Here is a 25,113-nt window from a genome sequence, read left to right on the forward strand (position 1 = left end):
TAGGAAGTAAAAAGAAGGATGTACAATACCAATCAAAATGATAGAGATCCCAATGGTTATAAGTAGAGAAACAGCTGTTTGGGGAAATTGTATTAACAAAAATCTATATTCAAACAATGGTATTGCATGGTCCGACATTCCTATCAACAGTTTTCCACCAGACAATTTACATCCAGTGGTTTTTCTGCGCCACTGTAGAGATAGTTTTGTGTCAGGTATGAGTGACAATCAAAAAATCAAAACATTAATAGAGACAGAAATGAACACCAGCATAACAGGAATAAAGGGGAGAAACATGGGCAGTTCAATATAAAAAAAACCATCATAGAGGTAACTACTTGCGAAATGGTAGCCCGCCTCAATGAAGGTCCACAGTTTCGTGGTGAGGAAGCACAATAACCATAGGACCCCCAATTTACCCTTGCAGTTAGACAATAATAACAGTGATTCTTGAGTTTCTCCCGGCGTATTTGATAATCAAAATATCCACGGGTATGCTGCCGGTCTATAGTGTCCAACGGGCACAATATTTCGGCGATCATACATGTCGCCATCATCAGGTGAACTGACGGACTGAGCCCCTGTGAACGTACCAATACATCCCATGACCTAAGGTGCCGTCAGCCCTTCTCTTGACCAAGACGTCAAGGAAAGGTAATTTACCCTCCGTTTCAGTCTCCATAGTGAATTTGATGTTGGGGTGTATGGAGTTTAGATGTGTAAGGAAGTCACGGAGTTTATCCATACCATGTGGCCAGATGACGAACGTGTCGTCCACGTAACGGTTTGAGGAAGGCCGGCGTGTACCAGATTCCGTGTCAATGTGGCAAGTCGTATATTGGTCAGACGATGCGTACCATTGAGGATCGATGCCGTGAACACCAGAGGCACACTCGACTGATGTATCTGAGCAAGTCGGTGGTCGCTGAACATTGTTTGTCGGAAAATCACGCCATGGAGTATGACCGCACGAGGATTCTGGTACAGACGTCAAGATACTGGGACAGCGTTGTTAGAGAGGCCATCGAAATTTGCACCAATGACGACCTCATAAACCGTGACTGTGGCTATAATCTTAGCAAGGTTTGGGAACCAGCGATCGGGTTAATCAAGAGTAAATCGAGCAAACGTATAGTTGTGACGACCACGGCGGACAGAGCCATCACACCGACGTCATCTCAGATGCCATCGCAATCTGTTCCACCGCGCGACCGTGGCGCGGGGCGCGGACGGCGGAGGGAACGCGCCGCGGGCGGAGGGTATTTAAATCGGCCGCCGCCGCGACCGAACCCAGTTCCCTCTGAGCAGCCATAGCGTACGAATCTCTGTGCCGGCACGTTCACAGGAGCTCAGTCCGTCAGTTCACCTGATGATGGCGACATGTATGATCGCCGAAATATTGTGCCCGTTGGACACTATAGACCGGCAGCATACCCGTGGATATTTTGATTAATAATAACAGTGTTAATAAAGTGGCACAGGTATCTGAAATTGAACAGCATGAATATCAAATTTCTCATTTATGTTTTATCGAAAGTTTTGGGATACTATGTTTAATTATGGTGATGTAGGAACTAATCACAAACCAGAATGTGAAAGTAATGAGACTTTTGATGTAGTATGTACTAATGATTTCTTCTCTTGGTCAGAAAAAAAATGCTATTGATGTATGTAAATCAGGTGATGACTATAAGGGATCTGAATTAGGTGGTATTTTTTTATGTAGATGTGAATGAGAGCTGTGAAATAATGGAGACTGGTAAGTCTGAGACTAGTAACTTATTGCGAATGAATGTAGGTGAGGTAAGTGACTTTGATGAAGATGAGACTTGTGTTGCTAATGATGTCATTGATGAAGTAATTTTGGAAGAATATGATGAGAATAGTAATGATGATGATGATGATGAGCATCAAGTATTTGTGAAGTGTAAGAATAATGAAGTTTCAGAGTTATTTGTGAATGATGTTGACAACACAGATAAGGAGAGTGATTTATGTGATGGTGTAAGTGATAGTTAAAGTATACCAGTCCAGTCAAAGCAGTTTTTGATTAATGTCATGCAGAATAATGATGCAGACTGCAAAGGTGAGTTATCTGTAAGCCTAGAGAATAAAGGTGAACATTTTTTGAAGTCTGTTTGAGACTAGATTCATGATAACATAGATAAATATGCATTCTGGAATAAGTTAGGTGTGGTTAGTCAAAATTTGTATCCAGATTGGTGGAATAAAGTGAAGGAAGGTCTAAGTAGGAAGAGTAACTTTGACAGTAATATATTTTGTGTTCCTTCTGTAATAAGTGATGTTAGTTGTGCTAGGGCTTCCATTCATTGTGTTCAATCTGTACCTGACAGCTTGAGTAACCAAAGTAATGCTGTGATACCAGTAAAGTTGATAAAAATCCCTAAAAGTAGTGTGAATGTAGCATTTGATGAAATTGAAAGTGATATTTTACATCAACTGTCTAATAACAGAAATGTTGATCCAGATCTTGGGTGTCCTTATATTAAGATTTTGATTGAACAATGGGAAAGTAACCGATTGACAGAGGTAGCCTGATTTGTGGTGTATCAGAAAAATTTAGAGACAATATCCAGTATAGTAAGAATTGTGTGGAAATGTCCATTGTAGGTGTAAAGATAAGAGGAGCTACTGGTAATCAAAACAAGTATGTAAAATGTCAAGTACTGTTAACATTTAGTATAGAGGACAAGACAGTTGAACATGGATGCATAATGCCACCCAGTCTAGAAGAAAATATACACTATGTACGTAGATTCATAAGAGTATATAATTGTGTTTTGATTGTCATGAATTTAGTATGTAAGGTGATGTGATTTCTAGAGTTCTGCGTTATCTATTGACTCAAGTTAAATGTATTTGCAGATTCATAAGACCATACAATTGTGTTTTGTGTATCAGGAATGCAGTATGTAAGATGATGTGATTTCTTAAGTTTTGTGTTATCTATTGACTGGGTTAAAATCTATGATACACTATATAATTATGTTTTGTAATAGATTTGTGCTTATAATTTGATACATACATGCCATGAGACTAAATGAGTAGATCCTTTTACCATTTTCAATGGGACAATAGGAATAGTATCTTAGTATATCTGCATATATCACCTTATTAGGTTTTTTTCATTGCATTTCACTCAGTTCATTAAAGTTTCATATGTGAACACTTTTTAATCTCAACTGACATAAATCATACATAACTGCTTTCATAATATAACAGGGAGAGCATATGCCGTGTGATGTGAAGAAGGTATTGAACAGCATATTTAGTACACAAAACAAGGTTTCAACATTTGATGTGAATGCTAGACAGGAAGTTACCCATCCGTTGGAGTGTGTGATCAGAACTCTAAGGAAGAAACTGAAAAATGTGGGAAGATCCACTCCCACACTGTTGTAGGGCTGTACCCTGCTGGACCAGTCAACTTACAAGAGATCATAGGTGCTGGTTAACGTACTCAAGCATCTGTTAACTACATCAGTGCTATGACTGAAATCTCAAAATTGTTAGTCAAGACTGCCAAAGACAGTGTTATTTCACATAAATGTATGTCTTTTCAAGTAGGGGGATTGACATCTCAATAGATTATGTAACTTGAAAATAGTATGTATTTTTTTTATCAACTGTAAATGAATGTTCTAGGTCTATATGTATGTAGGTTAGTTTGTATGGGCACATAGCAAATAGTGCAGAAGACATTTAGTAGTGCAGACAATATAACAAGATGTAAACATGTCTGCTTTCATACACTGATTTTGGTCCTCAGGCTACTGGATTATGTCATCATTCAAAGGTAATTATGACTCTGTTTACTTGTATTTCTCCTGAGAACTGCAATATTGTATCTGATTAGAACTTGGGTTGTGGGCGAACTCATGCTTAACTCTGTTTTGGGTACCCTTGGTCATTATGACTCTGTGTGTGTGTGTGTGTGTGTGTGTGTGTGTGTGTGTGTGTGTGTGTGTGTTCAAGGAGAGTGTACAACTATTGATTGAGGCTATATGCTTCTTATAATTACTCTTTACATATGATTGAACTTATTGATATGATTATGAACTTTATTCATTTTGTTGTGTCCAAACATTTTTTGCTGGTTTGCACCAGGTGTCATTTGGATCAAGGGGCTGGTCCGCACATTGTAAGCTTAGACCCTAATATTTTTTCATTGTTTTGTCCTTTCCTGAGTCAACATCTCCTTAAATATTCTGGTTTATGTGGCTAACTGACTTTGTGCTATATTCCTACTCATAATTGAGTATATTCTTCTGGTCTGTACCCATCGTTGTGAGTTTTTCGAGCTGCCTCACTTGTTGTACACTTAGGCTCTGAATTTTTTTCTCTTCGCTATTGAAGATTTTGAAGGTGTGATTCTATAGATGTAAACTTGCAATTTGTAATTCTAGTAATATACCTTGTCTCTGTATTTATTTCTACAGTTTAGTGTTGCAATGTTGTTGTAAGATTACATGGTCATACAGAGGGTGTAACAGAAGAAGAAGAAGAAGAAGAAAATGGTATTGACCTATGACAGTGACTTAGTGGGGCCCACAGAGGAATCAATGGATCAGATTAATTGATGGCATCCTCATGACCTGGATCAATGGCAAGGATAGCCTTTACCCTCTCTCCTCCAGAACCTCAACACCTACTTTACATTAGTTGCTCCTTCTCAATAAAACAAGCTAACTTTCTCTCTGATGACTGCATAAGAACTTCCATCCACATAAAACATACCAGTTATCAATAACACTTCCATTTTGATAATCACTTATTTTATATGAAAAGCTCCCCCTCCTTGGCACTTGTGAGCACCATGTCTGCTGTGAGAAACTGGAATTTGGCAAATATGCTGGTAACTTTGTTAGACAATCTGCAGATAGACAATATATTGACCCAGTAGTTTTCAAGAAACTATTTCCCACACCATTTCTAAGAAACAAATGCAATTTTTTTGCAATTTTAACTGTGATAAATTGATTCTGCAGAGTTCAACAACTGGGGAACAATCAAGAATGGGGTGCTGCAAGGTTCGGTCTTGGGTCCTTTGCTGTTCTTAATATATATTAATGTCTTGCCATTCTATATTCATGAAGATGCAAAGCTGGTACTTTTTGCTGATGATACAAGTATAGCTATCACACCCGACAGACAAGAATTAACTGGTGAAATTGTAAACGATGTTTTTCAGAAAATCATTAAGTGGTTCTCGGCAAATGGGCTCTCATTAAACTTTGACAAAACACAGTATATACAGTTCCACACAGTAAATGGAATGACCCCATTAATAAATGTAGACTTCAATCAGAAATCGGTAGCTAAGGTAGAATATTCAAAATTTCTAGGTGTATGCATTGATGAAGGGTTGAACTGGAAAAAAGCACACTGAGGATCTGCTGAAAAGTTTGAGTTCAGCTACTTATGCTATTAGGGTCATTGCAAATTTTGGCAGTATACATCTGAATAAATTAGCTTACCACAGCTATTTTCATTCTCTGCTTTCGTATGGGATCATATTCTGGGGTAACTCATCATTGAGTAAAAGAGTGTTCATTGCAAAAAAGTGTGTAATCAGAATAATTGCTGGAGCTCATTCAAGATCATCCTGCAGACACTTATTCAAAGAGCTAGAAATCTTCACTGTAGCCTCACAATATATATATTCTCTTATGAAATTTGTTATTAACAAACCGAACGAATTCAAAAGTAATAGCAGTGTACATGGCTACAACACTAGGAGAAAGGATGATCTTCACTACTCAATGTTAAATCTAACTTTGGCTCAGAAGGGGGTAAATTATGCTGCCACAAAAGTCTTTGGTCACTTACCTAATAGCATCAGAAGTCTGACAGATAGCCATATAGCATTTAAAAGGAAATTAAAGGAATTTCTTAATGGCAACTCCTTCTACTCATTAGATGAATTTTTGGATATAGTAAGTGGGTAATTTCCCAAACTAAAAAAAAAAAAATTGAGTGTCATGTAATATTTTGTCTAATGTAATATCTTGTATAGACACCTTTTATTAACCTGACACGTTCTACATCATTACGAAGTGTTGTATTCATGATCTATGGAACAAGATGGAACAAGTACTAATCTAATCTAATCTTCATCTTCGACATGCTAGTGTAGAAGATGTCATCTAAGTAAAAAATCATTGCAATTTATATGTTCATTTACATATAAAGAGTGAACATTAATAAAATGAACAATCTGCAAGAACGGATTCCTGACTGGAAATGGAAGACGAAAGGTCTTATGAATATGTGTCCAGAAATTCATCATTGCCACAGTAGGTGGTGCTGATGATTGAAAGTTCCTCTAACCACATGCCATGTGTTCTTCGTGTGACTGACACAGTGTTCAGCCAAACAGATGGAAATGGTTGAGGGAAAGCACAGCTATACTAAAAAAAGTATGCTCACAGACACCAATTACATCACACAACATTTCAAGCACTTTTTTGGTGTTTGCATGGTCATGGGTGCTTTCAGACAGACACGTTTGCAGGGAGGTGGCAGCCTATGTGCACACCTGATCTGGAGGATCAGGTTCTGCCTCTCAACCATTTCCCACCTACTTGGCCATACACAAACACCATCTCAGCACTTTTCCCAGTGTGAAAACTGAACCATTCTGCTACTTACAGTATGCTGCACAATCACACAGCCTACAACACACAAGGAACACAAGCACACGGTCAGAGGAACCTTCATTTGTCAGCGCCATCTACCATGGCAACGATGCAGTTCCAGACACATGTTCACAGGACCTTTTCACTCCATTTCCAGTCACGAATATGTTCCTGCAATTTATCAGTTTTATTAATGTTCACCCTGTATAAGCTGACTTTCAAATTTCTCTTTGTGTGAGTTTGTGTGTGCAAGATATATCTGATTCAAAATGTTAGAGTCCACCATTCTACAATTCACATCATTTGCACATTATTTTAATTGCTTATTTCAGTACTCATGAGTATCATCATATATTGCATGTTTCTCAAGATTTGTGAGTGCCATGATAATGTGTCGCTATACTGTCAATTGTAAACTTGCACTATTTAGAAATTTTTGACCGTGGTATACTCATTCAAAACCAGTTGTTCTCTAATTTAATTATATATTTACAGGAAAAGATGTATGTTTCTGAGAATTTATGGATGCTCGCATGCATATAATTGTGAGAACTTTCATAAGTTATGAGTGTTATGCAAAAATCTATTTAATAGAAAATTAGTGTTTTTGATATACTGTTACTATAAGTAAATAACATAATGTGTCACATTAGTTTTCTATTTTAACAGGAGTATAGACTGTATTGTCAGTATTTATTACATCTTTTATCAAATTTGTTAATGACCATAGCCTGAAACATGTTTCACAGAAACAGTATGACTTGTTCCAAGTTTCTCTGTTGTCATTACAGATGTGCCATTTTGACTGCAAATCACTTCAGTTCGAAATGGCTACTGGAAATATTTGAAGTGCACCAGACCCACAAATTAAAAGAGAATAAGCATGCTTGGTCTAAATTTATTTATTTTCTGTTCTCCAAATTAATGCACAAAACACCATCCAGCTCCAATGGGCATGCTGTTCTTAGGAGTAGGACAAGCTAGCTGCTGTCCATAATCAGCTTGAAGTCACATTGACTGCTTTCAATGGATTATCTGTAGGAAGTGACAGTGATTGTCGTATTAATGGCAGGTCTAGTTGACATGTACAGGGGAGTCAGAGACCACAGAGAACTCATCATATTTCAACCAACACATTTGACATGCTGTCTTCTGAGACTCACTTCACCTCTTGCAAACATGCTGTGTCCTGTATAAAGGGGAGATGAACACAAAAGAGTGAGCACCTACTAATCATCAGCAGTTTAAGTGGAGTTGAGAACTATAAGGTCAGATGTACAGTCAGCTACCCAGGTAGACTATGTGACTCTCCATCAAGTACACATAACAAGAACTGTAGGAGACCCAGAAGTATCAGTGCAAGATCCAAAGAAATACCACCGCAGGTGAGAGTATTAAAATTCTAGTAGTCAACTATAGAAGCATTCACAACAAAGTGCCAGAGTTTGAAGAGTTCCTAGAAAGCTGTGAAGCTCACCTAATACTGTGTACAGCAAGCTGGTTTAACCCCAAAGTCATCAGCAGTGAGATCTTTTGGGAAAATTTAAGCATTATTGAAAGGACAGGCTAATGAGAAATAGAGGTGGTATATTTGTTGCAGTAGAGAAGATACTCAAGTCCACAGAGATAGAAATTGAAGCTGCATGTGCGAGTGTTTGGGCAAGACTCAGTATCAGGGATAGGCATAAAATTATAACTGTATCCTTTTATCAATCATCAGAGATTGAGTGTCATGGTGGTGAACTGCTGATATCCATAATTCATATCTAGTCACACAAAAAGATACAAGTGAATTAAATGCAGAAAAAGACAAAGTGAATATTTTCAGACAAAGAAAGCAAAATAGCCATGAGATCTTCAAACAAGGGTACAAGCAACAGACATATATCTCTACTGACAGGCATGGAAGAGGAGTTACAGAAATTATGAAAAATAATCACCCAGACCTTAATGTAACAGGCATTATCAAGCCAGGCATGCCACTACACAAAGTTTTGAAAAGCTTCAATAACTTACTGACAAATGATAACAGTTGCATTGCAATTGGAGGCACAAACGATGTTTATTGCAGCAAAATTTCATATGCAATGAGACTCCTGAAGGAAATAATCAAAAGAATGCCTCAAATGCATTTCTACATTGTCAGTATTCCATGGAGGCATTACCTGATACAAAACTCATGGTAAACATTGGAATAGTGATGGCAAACAGGATACTTAAGAAAATCTGTTGAGGTTACCTGAATGTGACATTTATAGAGATAAACATTGAGAACCAGGAGCACTTTACAGGATGTCATCTCAGAGAATCAGGTGTGCTGCTGGTGGTCCATGTCTTCCAACATGATATTTTGACATCATAACTTGGTGTCTTTATCAGGTGTTCCCTGAGACTGGTTGACGAGCTGACCTAGTCCCATATTTATGCCTGGGCGGTGTGTGGCGCTCCCTATGCCGTCCGCACCCACTGTGGCCATTTCTGGTGGTGGTATCAGTCTCTAGATGCTCCATCTTCAGTTTGTGCCTGTTGCGGGTCTCTTCTGAGGTAGCGGACATCCCAAGGCATTCCCTATTGAGTCCATCTCCTCCCGGAATGAACTACAGACGTCCAAGTGCATAAATAACAGAACAGAATGGCATACACGATACCAGGCGGCAGCAAGCTCCTTGGAGGATAGCCATCATAATATGCAGCCGGATGCCACAGGAAGCGCACCTCACAGGCGCATAATGGGTTCAGAGGGCAGTTTCAGGGAACACGTGATGAAGACTCCGAGTTACGACGTTGAAATATCGTGTTGGGAAGACGCAGACCACCGGCAGTACACCCGATTCAATGAGATGACAACAAATCACCATGAAAGTCTTAGAAACTATACTTCACAGAATGCTGTCTCCACATAAACACAAGAAAAAAATTATGACTGCCAAAATATTTAAATTCTTTAACAAGTCATTTGTAGGGCAAGGGGATTCCAATCCCAGTTCTACCAAAACAAGAGTCATCTGCAACAGTAGAATCACCATTATCAGTGGCTGTCATTACCAGAAACAGCAGCAAAACAACAACAATAACAAGCAGCAGCACCAGAATCACCACCATCAGTAGATCTGTCATCAGCTGCAGCAACAGCATCTAGTCCAGGAGAAGTAATTAGACGAGTCTCAACCAGAAGAAGAGTGACATGACCATCACACTTGAAGGATTTTTTTCTGCCAAGCAGTCTGAAGGAGTCACCAAAGTGAGCAACTCACCAAATCTAGATGTCAATCCCTTAACTTTGCTGTACCAAAATGTGCAAGGATTAGGCAACCAAATGTGAAACTGTAATGTTGAGGAGATTTCTGTGTTGGGCGTTAATGAGAACTCGATACGAGACACACAGATTTGTGCAGAAAAAATACTCTACTTTGACCTGATAAGCAGCTTTTGCAGAGAAACTTATAAATGTGGAGGTGTATGCACCTACATGTTAAATCTAAAGAAGTAAAACTTAACAAGGTGCAGTGTGCATTAAAAAATGAATATTGCATATGTGAATTGACAAACTGTCAAACTATTATTGCTTGCATCTGCAGGTCCCCATCAGGCGACTTTACCTTATTCTTAGATCGTATAGATTATCTTTCAAATGATATATAAAAACAAAGATGAGGTGACTTACCGAACGAAAGCGCTGGCAGGTCGATAGACACACAAACAAACACAAACATACACACAAAATTCAAGCTTTCGCAACAAACTGTTGCCTCATCAGGAAAGAGGGAAGGAGAGGGGAAGACGAAAGGAAGTGGGTTTTAAGGGAGAGGGTAAGGAGTCATTCCAATCCCGGGAGCGGAAAGACTTACCTTAGGGGGAAAAAAGGACAGGTATACACTCGCACACACGCACATATCCATCCACACATACAGACACAAATATGTATACCTGTCCTTTTTTCCCCCTAAGGTAAGTCTTTCCGCTCCCGGGATTGGAATGACTCCTTACCCTCTCCCTTAAAACCCACTTCCTTTCGTCTTCCCCTCTCCTTCCCTCTTTCCTGATGAGGCAACAGTTTGTTGCAAAAGCTTGAATTTTGTGTGTATGTTTGTGTTTGTTTGTGTGTCTATCGACCTGCCAGCGCTTTCGTTCGGTAAGTCACCTCATCTTTGTTTTTATATATAATTTTTCCCACGTGGAATGTTTCCTTCTATTATATTGATATCATTATCTTTCAAATGAATTGACAAGTAGATCAGAATGCATAATAGTGCTTGGTGACTTTACCATTAATTTTAATAAAAGTAATGGGGGGAAAAGCTGAAATTATTAAATCTGTTTAGCTCATATGGCATGTAGCCAATGGTGCAGGAAATTGCCAGATATGGAGATGAGTCTGAAACAACATTTGAACAAATATTTACCAACAACAAGACTGTGAGTATAATAATGATGTAACAGATATTCACTTTTCTGACAACATGGCTTTAAAAATGATGATACAGAGTGGGAACAATAAGGACTATACAGTCACTGAAAAATATCTACAGACAATACTTACTAATGATAACAACATAAGAGCTTTTAATAGTGTGCTAAAAAGGGTGCACTGGGACAGAGAACAAACTGATGATGCAGACAAGAAGTATGAAACATTTTTCACTGATTATAATTATTGCTATGATATGGCATTCTCATTCAAATTAATTCAAGTCAAATAGAAGTCAAACACGTGGGTAACACAAGGATTTTAATCCCTTGTGTCAGTGATCATTGTTAGAAACATGCCAAAATGAACACAACAGCAAAACCATACTACAGAAAATACCAATGGGTCTGTAGAAAAATTTTACAAGCAGTAAAAAGGCTAAGCAATGATTCATATATCAAAAGAGGAAGCAATAAACCAAAATTGATTTGGAAGGTTATAAACAATAACATAAAAATGCAAAACTAAAACCAATTACTTCAAAATCAAAAGTGAGGGTAAAGTGATAGAAGATGCTGAACAAATTGCCAATATATTCAATAAACATTTTGTAAAGATAGCACTACATCTAATTAAAAGTACATGCAGTTCAAATGCTAAGAATATGAAAGTACCTACTTGTGGAAAGAATGTTTCTGTACCCAGTAATAGAATCTGAGGTTAGAAATGGTATTAATAAATTAAAAAATAAAATGTCTATTGGTGTTGATAGAATTTGGGACAAGATAATCAAACACAGGTCAACCAGTATAGATTCTCAGTTAGCTGATGTTGACACTTCTTTCGGGACAGGGTTATTTCCATTAAAACTACAGTTATCCATAATAACAACACTCTACAAAAAGTACAGTATAGCTGATATAAATAATTATAGACTATTCTCATTACTGACAGATTTTTCTATGTCCTGCAAATATGGTGATATTTGCCAACAACATGAGCATTTTTATAAAAGGATTCACAGATGACGACCTACAGCAGTATGTCTCTTAAGACAATAAATGAGGCAGGAAAATGATTTAAGGATATTGTGTTGGTCATAAATAAGGAAAAAATGGTACAGATGGATTTCAGTAATATTGGAAGTAATGCTAGAAGCAGCATAAAACCTGAGTTAGGTAACAAAGTTATTGCACAAGCTCTATCCACTGAATTTCTAGGCATATGGGTGGATGGCCACTTGAGATGGGAGAAGCATCTAGAATTTTTTAATAAAAAACTTAGTAAATGCTGTTATACGCTAAGCATGCTTTGTAAATACTGCAGCACTGAATCACTGTTGTGTGCCTATTATGTTTATTTACACAACTTGCTTAGATATGGCATGATCTCATGGGGAAATACAGGTATGGCAAAACAAACTTTCAAACTGTGGAAAAAGGTTGTCAGAATAATTAAAGTAGTTCATTACAGAGAGCAATGCAGGGAAATATCTAAGGAACTTAAAATACTGTCACTTCCTAGCTTATACATTTATGACATTTATGAGTGTATGTGTCCATGTGCTTTCTGAAAATTCACCATGAATTTTAACACTGAACAATCAGGTTCATGGCTACAAAACAGAAAACAGAGATGACATTCACAGAGACACTGACAAAAAAGTCCTTTGCCAAAAAACTGTACATTATCGACCAAAAATACCTTTCAGTACATTGCCTGCTACAATGAAGAAAATTGAAGAATTTTGTAAATTCAAAGTAGAGCAAAAACAATCTTTATATATGGATAGTTTTTATAACATTGAAGAATATCTGAATACAAATAGGTAAAATTATTTACATATACTGATGTAACATGATTTAATTTCTATGTAAGAATGTAAAAAACTTAAATATTGTTGTTGTTGTGGTCTTCAGTTCAGAGGCTGGTCTGACGCAGCTCTCAACGCAATAAAGCTGCATGCCATTGGGAAAAATTACGGCTGAAGTTTCCCCTTGCTTTCAGCTGTTCACAGTACCAGCACAGCAAGGCCATTTTGGTTAGTGTTACAAGGCCAGATCAGTCAATCATCCATACTGTTTCCCCTGCAACTACTGAAAAAGCTGCTGCCTCTCTTCAGGAACCACACATTTGCCTGGCCTCTCAACAGATAACCCTCCATTGCAGTTGCACCTACCGTACGGCTATCTGTATTGCCGAAGGACGCAAGCCTCCCCACCAACAGCAAGGTCCATGGTTCATGGGAGGGGGGGGGGGGGGGAGAGAACTAAAATATAAGAAATTTTATTGTTAACAAATGAATAAAGACATTGAATTGAATTTAACTGAATCACCTCCAGAGAAAGCCTCTGCTTGTACATAAGTTCCCCAATCATACTGTAACCACTAAAGGAGATTTTAAGCACGCAACTGTCAATCAGGATAATTACAGTTTTGTTTGTGATGGGTGTAAAAAGACATCCAGTGAAACATTACTAAATGCCTTCTTTGAAAATTATCCAGAACGGAGTGTTCAGAATCCCATTCATGATGGAAAAATATTCAATAAACAGACTTCACCTTTTTGAGGAAGTCCATATTGAAATTGGTATCAGTGACTATGAGCCAGTTGCTACAATAATGATTACCAAACAACTAAAACAAGCAGAAAGATTTATGTGTTTTGTAAACTAGATAGAGAAGGAGTAGTACTATATCTCAAGGAACAACCTGAAACTTTCAGCTCAGGAGAGGAGCATTTAGAGGAACTATGGCTTTTGTTTAAAAGAATAGTTGACCATGCACTGAACAGTAAAATAGTCCATGTTGTTATTCATTGTAAATAAACTTTTAAAGAAAGAGGGACTACTGCATAATAGGTGTAAAACAAAGCATAGGGTTATAGACAGAGGGATGTTGAAGGAAACATGTTTGATTGTTGAGAGAGCAATGAGTGAAACCTACAGTGACTACTACAGCAGAATATTGTTGATAGATCTTTGACAAAACCCAAAAACAATGTGGTCATGTGTAAAGGCTGTTAGTGGCATTCCAAGTTAGTATCCACTCACTCACAGATGAAACAGGAACTAAAATTGTGGGTAGCAAAGAAAAAATAGAAATGTGTAGCTCCATTTTCAAATGTACCATTACAAATGAAAACATGGGAGAATTGAGCAAATTTAATTCTTGTATGACTCAAAAGATGAGTGAAATAGATATTATTGTCAGTAGCATTGAGAAACAGCTAAAATTAATAAAACAGAATACAACTCCATTGCCTGATGGAATCCCTGACAGATACTTTACTGAACTTGCAGTGGAGTTAGCCCTTCTTTTAACTATAATCTACTGCAGATCCCTCTTACAAAAGACTGCCCAGTAGCTGGAAGAAAGCACAGGCCACACCCGTCTACAAGAAGGATAGCAAAAGTGATCCGCACAAATACCATGTAATATCTTGAGATCAGTTTGTTGTAGAATCTTACAACATATTCTGAGCTCAAACATAATGTGGTATTTCAAAAGAATGACCTCCTTGATGTCAGCCAGTATGAATTTCAAAAACATGACTCGTGTGAAACCTGACTTGCACATTTCTCACATGACATCCTTAAAGCCATGGATCAAGGAAGTCAGACAATATTTTTCGATTACCATGAAGCACTTGACTCTGGCCCACTTACTTTCTATCAAAAGTATGATCAAATAGTATATTGAGCAAAACTTGTGACTGGACTCAGGATTTTTTGGTAGGGAGGCTGTAGCAAGTTATCATGCATAGAGAATCCTTGTCAGATGTAGAACCGATTTTGAGTGTGCCCCAGGGCGATGTGTTGTGACACTTGCTGTTCATGTTGTATATTCATGACCTGGCAGACAATATTAATAGTAACCTCAGACTTTTTGAAGATGATGCAGTTATCTGTTATGAAATGCTGCCTGAAAGAAGCTGCACAAATATTCAGGCCAATCCTGATAAGATTTGAAAGTGGTGAAAAAGTTTAGCAACTTGCTTTAAATGTTCAGAAGTGTAAAACTGTGCACTTTAAAAAAAATGAAAAAACATAGTATCCTATAATTATAATATCACTGAGTCACAGTTGGGATCAGTCAGCACATATAAGCATTTGGGAGTAACAATTTGTTTGTAAGGAAATGAAATGGAATGCTTGTTTAGTCTCAGTCATAGATAAAACTGGTGGCAAATGTGGTTCTTTAGTAGAATGCTAGGGTAATGCAATCAATTTACAAAGAAGACCACATACAAAAAGACTGTGGGATGTCGCTGAAGTATTTAGGAACCATATTAAATAGGACTAACAGGGTGGGTGGTGAGAGAGTGGGAGGGTGGCTGGGTGGATGGGTGGGTGAGAAAGGGACAGGGGGTAATGGTGTACTTAACACATGAAGAGGGTCATAACTGTAAAGCTATTGTGGTTGTATGTTTCTATTGGCCATCCTGCAGTTATCAGAAGGTGAATGGATGCTGCTCCTCATTTCTGTTTATTGTATCCATCCTGGAATTTAAATTACCAAAATAATGAATTGTTTATGTAAAAGTAATACCCACCTGAACATACAGTTACGGCAACCACAAGCATGATATAGATGCAGAAGTATCCAATGAGCTGGGGCATTACATCTGAAATAGAACTTATCTCTTTAAGTATTGAAAGGTCCAATAACAACATTTAACATACTGCTTTAAAATTATTGAATTTCAATTTGTAGATCTTGTCATGAAAGATGTAAAATGTGCAAGAATAAAGACATAATACACTATGGAAGCCAAAATGTGACTAGAGATACACACCTAGGTGACAATAAAGAAAAATCATGGAACACTGTGTTTTGGTGTAGATATACATCCGAAGTGCAGGATGAATACAACTAATGAAATCTGAAAGAAAGTACCCATCTTTTGTACTGATTCCTGCATCAGCATAATTTCTTTCACAGAAGTGAAACGGAAACAAGATAAGGATTTCTGGCCCACTGAATACAGGGTAGTATCAACAACACCATAAAACAATATAAAGGAAGTTGGATGAAATGGAAGGTAGAGAACAGAGTTAATTATTATGGACAGTTCAATTATAAGATTATTCTCATGAAAATCAACAGCAACTCAGTGACAACAGTAATAGTTCATATATAGATAGATGCTGACATCACCAGCAGAAGATGAACAGAGTGAGTGCATGAGGGCACTGAATGGGTAATTCTGTATGTGAGGAGATATGAAAATTTAACAGTTATGGGGGTTTGAAATGCCATGGAACTGGAAGTTATAGACAACAGCGTTACAAGAGTACACAAACTTAGTAAAACAAAATAATTCCAGAGTTCTGCAACAAATTTCAGTTAGTAATGGCAAATACACTTTCAAGAATTACAAAAGAAGGAAATATACTTTGGAAAACCCTGGAAATATGGGAAGAAAACAGTTCGATTACATCACAGTAAGACAAAGATTTTGAAATCTGATATTGCAGTATAAGTTGTATGCAGCTCTAGATATATACTCGGATCACAATTTAGTAAGAATGAAGAGGAGACTGTATTTTAAGGAAGTTGTCAAGAACAATCAGTGTGTAAGGAAGTGTAATACTAAAGTGCTAAGAAATAATTATGTGCATTAGAAGTTTTCTAAGGTGAAATTCACATCCCTAAAAAAACAGTCATGGAACTGAATCGATAAATATAACCAAAAAATGCTAACTGCACAGAAACCTCAGGTTACAGTGGAAATATCAGGACTTCAATTTATTGATGAAAGAATGAAAGAACAAAATGTGAATGAAATTAAAAGAATTAAAGGAATGAAATCAATAGGAAAAACAGGGAATCTAGAGGGAAATGTCTCAAGGAAAATATGAAGTTGCCAAACAGGAAATAGTCATTTGAAGGACATGCAGCATATAAAAAATCCGAAATAACTTTGGGTGGAATTACAAGTAAGGGTATCAACATTAACAGCACAAAAGGAATTCCACTGTCAATTACAGAGGAGAGAGTGGTATAGGTGGAAAGAGTACTACATTAAGAGCCCCTACTAGGAGGGCGAATTGTCCACTGATATGACAGAAGAAGAAATTGATGTCACTTTGCAAGACACGGAATTCAGTAATATATTCAGACAAAGCTTTGGAAGACTTGTGAACAAACCAGGCAGAAGAGAAAGATTACATTGCTTAGGACTTCTAAAATCAATGGAGGAAGTAGCAACTATATGATTATTCTAGTTAATGTGTAGTAAATATGAGACTGGAGACATACCGTAAGACTTCAGGAAGAAAATCATTCCCACAATCCTGAAGATCACAAAGTCAGATAAATGTGTGAACTATTTCCCAGTCTGCACACGTATCTACTTGATAACTCTGCAATTCACACCTTAGTGTTTGGCGGAGGACCATAGAACCACCTTCGTCTTCATAGCTCATGGTTCAAAGTCACTGACATGAATAATACACAGAAGACTGGGGCAAAAAATTGAAGATATGTTAGATGACAGCCAGTCTGGCATTAGAGGAGGTAAAGGTACCTTAAAGGTAGTTATAATGGGTTTAATAATGGAAGCAACACATAAGAAAAATCGACATCTTTTTAGGATAGTTTGACCCATAAAAGAAGCAATGATGAAAACTGAAAATGAAAGAAAGTTTCAGGAGTGTGATTAAAATTCAGGTTGTAAGGATATTAGTGATAAGATTCACTGATTACATTCTGTGTAAGTGAGGAAGAATTGCAGGACCTGTTGAATGGAATGAACAGTCTAATGAGCATGGAATACGGACTGAGAACAAATGAAAGTAATAAGAAAAGCCAAAATGACATTAGTGATCAACTTAACATCAAAGTTGGGGACACGTAGTAGATGAAGTGAAGGAATCCTGCTACTTCAGAAGCAAAGTAATGCACGATGGAAAAAGGAAAGAGCCTATGAGAAGCAAACTAGCACAGGAAGAAATGGTACTTATTGCTAAAAGAAGACCACTAGTATCAAAACTAGAAATTAACTTGGGGAAGAAATTTCTGAGAAAGCATTGTATGGGGGTGAATCACAGATGGTGAGAAATCTGGAAAATAATAGAACTGAGATGTGTTACAAAAGGATACTGAGAATTAAGTGATCTGATAAGATAGAAAATGAGGAGATTGTCAAGGAGAGGAATATGTTGATTACTCTGAATACAAGTAGGGACAGGATGAGTGGATATGAATTAACACATCAGATAATAACTTTGTGGTAGTTGGAGAAGCCACAGAGGGCAAAAACTGCAACGGAAGACAGATATTGGAATATAACTTAAGTTGGCTGTAGGTTCTACTCTGAGATGAAGAGGTCGACAAAAAAGAGGTGTTTGTGGCAAGCTGTATCACACCAGTTAAAAGAACTACAAACTATGTTTTTCAGATTATAAAAGTTAGTTAAATATTACTGTTTTATTTATATTTCCAGTCATTGTCATTTCTGCAAGTTGATGTAGTACTTACAAAATTCATCTGCGGAAAAATGCATATGCCAGAAATCTCCATCAGGCCCATTTGTCATCAAAAATTTGTACTTCAGGTTTAGGCCCTAGAATTAAATAATGTTAACTAAGTTGTTGCTGGACTGACAGAAGTAAAGTGTTAGAGCAAAAATATTTTATTAAATTTTACCAATTTAGTAACTGACTTTTGTTTGATAATGTGTAGAACTCCATCCTTTTAAATTAAGCAGTGTATAACATACATACACAAATCAGCCAGAACATTATGACTACCAACCTACTATCAATGCAAACCCATCCAGATGATAGCAGTGTCACCTAATGAGGAATGACTGCGTGTCAGATAACACACAGTGCATGTAGTATCAGTGAGCATGCTGCCTGTGTGTAGAATGGGGAAGGTGCGCAGTCTATCTGAATTTGACAGAGGGCAGATTGTGATGACTCGGAGGCTCGGCAAGAGTATTTCAGAAACTGCACGCCTTTCAGGTGTTCAGCGTGTATTGTGGTGAGTGTCTTCAACACGTGGTGAGTGTCTTCAACATGTGGTGAAATAAAGGTGAAATCATGTACAGACATTGTGGAGTTGGGCAGATTAGTAAAACAGGACAGGTGGAAAACTGTGGAAGAATTAACATCAGACTTTAATGCTGGGCAGAGTACATGTGTCTGAATGCAGAGTGCACTGAACACTCCTAAAGATGGGCCGCGGCAACCACTGACCCGTACGTGTGCAAATGTTAACACAATGACTTTGGCAACTGTGACTGAAATGGGCAGGTCCTGATCAGCACTGGATGTAGGCACAGTGGCAGAGCATTGCAAGGTCTGACAAATCCAAATACCTTCTTCATCATGCCAAAGCGAGAGTGAATCAGACACCTTCCAGGGGAACAGCTTCTTGACACCTGTACTGTGGGATGGAGAGAAGCTGGTGGTGGCTCCATTATGCTCTGGGGGACAATGACGTGGGCATCCATGGATACAGTGGAACTTGTGCAAGGCACCTTGGCAGCCGAGGACTATCATGCACTGGTTGCAGACCACATACACCCCTTCATGATGATCACATTTCCCAATGGCATTGGCATTTTTCAACAAGACAATGCTCATGTCACGAGGCCAGGACTGTGATGGAGTGGTTTGAGGAACACAGTGATGGGTTCCAATTGATGTGCTGGTCCCCATCTCACTAGATCCTATCACTTGCGTCTTTGTCCCGCATTGTGCGCGGGGTTGGCGTGGTTAAATCGGATATGGCAGGTTAATGTGAAGGTGTGGCCAGATGCCATTCCTACCGCCACTTCGTACCCCCTGGGACAGAATCAGAGTACCCCATCCATCTGCGCCCAGTGTAAATTGTGGAAAAGTGCAGATGTGGTTCAAATATCTGTGAGTCGTGTAACTGAGGTGGGATGTGGGGACCAGCCTGTTATTCACATAGAGGGATGTGGAAAACCGCCTAAAAATCACATCCCAGCTGGCTGGCACACTGGCCCTTGTAGTTAATCTGGTGGGCGGATTCGATCCGGGGCTGGCGCACCTACCCGAGTCCAGGAAGCAGCGCAGTAGCGCTCTCGGCTAACCTGGCATCCCCCAACTCACTAGATCTGGGATGTGATTGAACATTGCACCAGAGCTCTTCACCCTCTCCCAGAATTTATAGGAATTAGGTGAGATGTGTGTACAGATGTGGTGCCAACTGCCTCCAGTGACCTACTAAGGCCTCACTGCTCCCATGCCATGACATGTCACTGCTGTTATCCGTGCCAAAGGTGGACACACTGGTTTCTGTGTAGATGGTCATAATGTACTAGCTGATCAGGGTATTAACCAGTTCATTGTTCCATAGGAGTTATGGCATAAGGGATAAATGTGCAACATTATAAAATCATACTTGAAAAATAGAGAAAGGGTATGTGAAGATACAGTATTCTGACAATACTGCTAAAAGTGTGTACTCAGTTTTTAAACTAGTAAAGTGCGTTCTACCACAGGGATCAGTCATGGGGCCATTCCTGTTCATACTGTACGTACACCACACTTCTTTGATTATATATTTCAGGTCACACAAATAGCATCATGTCAATGTAGATACACCACAGACAAGGTACTCATCTGCAGACTAATCAACCAACACTTATCGTATTGTATCCTAATATGAGGATTTGGTAGAAACTATGGAAGAAATAAATTAGAAGCATAGCTAATTTGCCTACCAGATAACCCTGGGAAAAAATATCATTTGAAGAACTAAAAATATTTGTACTGTTTCTGTACTATATAAATTTGAAACAATCATGCATGTAAAAATAAACTGAGCTGCTTTGCTGAATTGGAACATACATATTCTATACTACTGTAGAAGGACAAGATGTTGTTTATTGTTGTTACCAAATATCTCAAAACATTCTTGACCAAATTACTTCAATTTGTTAAAAACACTCTAATAAATTTTTGGACAAACATAGGCTACACATTGTTCCTCTACCATGTGGTGCCCTGCTTGTCACTATTGAGGCCACCTCCTTTTACACTAACATCCCTAATGTCGAAGGCCTTACAGCTATTTAACACTACCTTTCCCAATGCCCAATGGATTCCAAACCCACAACTTCCTTCCTAGTTGCCATGACCAATCATATCCTTGCCCACAATTACTTCTCCTTTGAAGGCATTACCTACAAACAAATCTGTGGCGCAGCTATGAGCATCCACATGGCACCATGCTATGCAACCTACTCATGGACCATCTAGAGGAATCCTTCCTAAACAACCAGAATCCCAAACCCCTCACCTGGTTCAGATTCATCGATGACATCTCTGTGATCTGGATCAATGGTGAGGACACCACAGCCACATTCCATCAGAACCTCAACACCTTCTCCCCCACACATTTCACCGGATTCTACTCAATCCAACAGGCACCTTACTTGATGTTGATCTCCATCTCAAAGCTGGCTGTGTTAGTACCTCTGTCCATATCATACTTACCATCCACCAGAAATACCTCCACTTTGACAGCTGCCATTCATTCCACACCATGAAGTCCCATCCATACAGCCTAGTCACCCATGGCCACTGCATCTGTAGTGATGAGAAGTCCCTCTTGAAATATACCAAGTATCTCATTGAGGCCTTTATAGACCATAAACAGATGTACAAAAACAGATGTCCCATGCCTTATTGCTACAGTCACCCATCACCTCCCAAAGTTCCACTGTCCAGCCACAGAGGAGCATTCCCCTTGTGAATCAGTACCACACAGGACTGGAGCAACTGAATTACATTCTCCACCAGGGTTTCGACTATCTCTTATCGTGCCCTGAAATGAGAAATGTCCTGCCCACTATCTTTCTCACTATCCTTCCCACCCATCCCACAGTGATATTCCACTGTCCACCAAACCTACACAGTCTGCTTATCCATCCCTACACACCCCTTACACACCCCTTACCTCATGGCTCATACCCCCGTAATAGACCTAGATGCAAGACCTGTCTCAAACATCCTCCTCCATGACTTACTCCAGTCAGGTCACAAGTGACACCTATCCCATCAAAGGCAGGGCTACTTGTGAAAGCAGTCATGTGATCTATAAGCTAAGCTGCAACCACTGTGCTGCATTCTATGTGGGCTTGACAACCAATACAAGCTGTCTGTCCGTAAGAATGGTCACCAACAAATTGTGGCCAAGGAACAACAGGACCACCCTGTTGCTGAGCATGCTGTTCTACTCAACGTTCTTCATTTCAATGTCAGTTTCACAGCCACTGCCATATGGATCCTCCCTTTCCATCAACACTAGCTTTTCTGAAGTGCACAGGTGAGAACTCTCCCTGCAATATACCGTACATTCCCGTATCCCTTTTGGTGTCAACCTTTGTCAGCCATTGTCCTCACCCATCTAGTCCCTTCCCTGTTCCCATTTCAGCACTACACAGCCCTCTATTCCACCAATGCACCCAGTCTTTTTACTTCTCTCCCATTCCACTACCCCCTCTCTCCCTCGCCTTCCATCTAACATCCCGACTGCACCTAGATGTCCTACCCTCTCTCCACCTTATCCCTGTGTGCTCCCACTAGCAGAACTTTACCATCCCCCACCCTTTCCCTAATATTCCTCCCCCTCCTCCCCCCAGCCTCCTCCATTTTCCTACCTGGTTGCCTCTCTCATCATGTGTTGCTGCTCATGGTGTGGCCTCAGCTGCTGGAGACTGTAGTCATTTGTGTGTGAGTTGTGTTTTCATGAGTGTGTGTATGTATGTTGTCTATTTTCAACAAAGACCTTATTGGCTGAAAGCTCACTTTCCAATAGTCTCTTCTTTTTGTGCCTATCTGCGACTCAGCATCTCCGCTACCTGGTGAGTAGCAACAATACTTTCCATAATATTGTTACACTCCATTCTGGATTCTCCATTGTGTATATACATATACATACAGACACACACTGAAGAGCCAAAGAAATTGGCACACCTGCCTCATATTGTGTTGGGCCCACATGGGCACGTATAAGTTCTGCAACACAATGTGGCATGGACTCAACTAATATCTGAAGTAGTGCTGGAGGGAACTGACACCATGAATCTTGCACGGCTGTCTATAAATCTGTAACAGTACAAGGGGGTGGAGATCTCTTCTGAACAGCACATTGCAAGGTGTTCCAGATATGCCTAATAATGTTCATGTCTGGGGAGTCTGGTGGCCAGTGGAAGAGTTTAAACTCAGAAGAGTGTTCCTGGAGCCACTCTGTAGCAATTCTGGATGTGTGGGGTGTCACATTGTCCTGCTGCAATTTCCCAAGTCCATCAGAATGCAAAATGGACATTAATGGATGCAGGCGATCAGACAGTATGCTTATGGACATGTCACCTGTCAGAATTGTATCTAGACATATCAGGGGTCCCATATCACTCCGACTGCATACACCCCACACCATTACAGAGCCTCCACTAGCTTGAACAGTCCCCTGCTTACATGCAGGGTCCATGGATTCATGAGGTTGTCTCCATACCCGTACACTTCCATCCACTCATTACAATTTGAAACGAGACTCGTCTGACCAAGCAACATGTTTACAGTCATAAACAGCGTTGACAGGCCCAGGTGCAGTGTAAAAATTTATGTCATGAAGTCATCAAGGGTACACCAGTGGACTTTCTGCTCTGAAAGTCCATATCAATGATGTTCTATTGAATGGTTCGCATGCTGATACTTATTGATGGCCCAGCATTGAAATCTGCAGCAATTTGGAGAAAGGTTGCAGTTCTGTCACTCTTCAGTCATCATTGGTCCCATTCTTGCAGGATATTTTTCTGAGTGCTGCAATGGTAGAGATTTGATGTTTTACTAGATTTCTGATATATACAGAACATTTGTGAAAGGTCGTACAGGAAAATCCCCACTTCATCACTAGCTCGGTGTTGCTGTGCTCCATCCCTCATGCGCTGACAATAAAACTACATTCACACTCACTTAAATCTTGATAACCTCCCATTGTAGGTGCAGTAACCAATCTAACAACTGCACCACATCCTTGTTGTCTTATACAGGCGCTGCCAACCACAGTGCTGTATTCTGCCTGTTTACATATTTCTGTATTTGAATATACATGCCTATACCGGTTTCTTTGGTGTTTCAGTGTGTGTGTGTGTGTGTGTGTGTGTGTGTGTGTGTGTAACACTTGTTAGCAAAAATATTAAAGTTCTTGACCAGTTTACTTCAAAATCATACAAAAGGCTCTAATAAACATTCAAATATAGGATCCATGAGCTTTAAGTTTATTAATTCTTTAATATTCATCCTATTTGCAACATATTTTGCAGACAGTATTCACATATACTACTGAATGCACATGCAACAACAAATTATTGTATAACACACAGTTCAGGAGGTATGATGTCATAAACACTGAAAGCGAGGAAAACTGCTGCTTCATGGATGACATTTTAATTTATTAATTCTTTACTTCTCACTCATTTCACAACATATTTTGCAGACAGTGTCCACATATACCACTGGAAGTACATGCAAAAGTATATCATTTTCTTATGCACAGCTCAGGTAATATGATGTTATAAATTTTGATCTGCATGAGAACAGAATGGCAACGCAAAATTTGCTAGAGTTGCAGGTAAAATATGTGTACAAATAGGTGTGAAACATGTGTGATATGAGCACACGTGAGCACACCATTGGTAAAAAGTTATTTCTATATCCCTGGATTGATTTCAGTCATACATGGTACACATATTACTTATTATTATTGGGTAAGAACCAGCATCCTGGAGAGGGGCGGGAGGGGGCGGGGGGGAGGGGGGGGGGAAGTGTGAGATGGAAGGAATGTGAGGGAGGAGCTGATGGGCAGACAAAGGGAAGGGGGAATGGACAAAGAAGGGAAGAGGTGGGGACAGACAGAGAGAGCAGGAGGAGGAGACAGATGGAGAAAGGAAACAGCAGAAGATGGACAGAGAGAGGGGGAAGGAAGAGTTATGGGGAGGAGGATGTTGCAGTTGTTGTGCTCTTCAGTCCAGAGACTGGTTTGATGCAGCTCTCCATGCTA

At 39.2% G+C, this 25,113-nt stretch overlaps 1 protein-coding gene across 2 annotated transcripts in view; it reads right to left on the bottom strand.

Moving 5' to 3' along the window:
* The window catches only part of LOC124711878 (transmembrane protein 145-like), a 113,358-nt gene that overhangs the window by 78,874 nt on the left and 9,371 nt on the right, over positions 1-25,113 (bottom strand). For both annotated transcript variants that reach the window (XM_047242118.1, XM_047242117.1), the window contains exons 5-6: positions 18,553-18,637; positions 15,623-15,694 (exon numbers count right to left, since the gene is read on the bottom strand). In XM_047242118.1, the coding sequence (XP_047098074.1) occupies positions 15,623-15,694; positions 18,553-18,637 (157 nt within the window). The remainder of the gene's footprint in view (positions 1-15,622; positions 15,695-18,552; positions 18,638-25,113) is intronic.

This window comes from Schistocerca piceifrons, chromosome 8 (genome assembly GCF_021461385.2).
Source record: "Schistocerca piceifrons isolate TAMUIC-IGC-003096 chromosome 8, iqSchPice1.1, whole genome shotgun sequence".
Lineage (NCBI taxonomy): Eukaryota > Metazoa > Arthropoda > Insecta > Orthoptera > Acrididae > Schistocerca > Schistocerca piceifrons.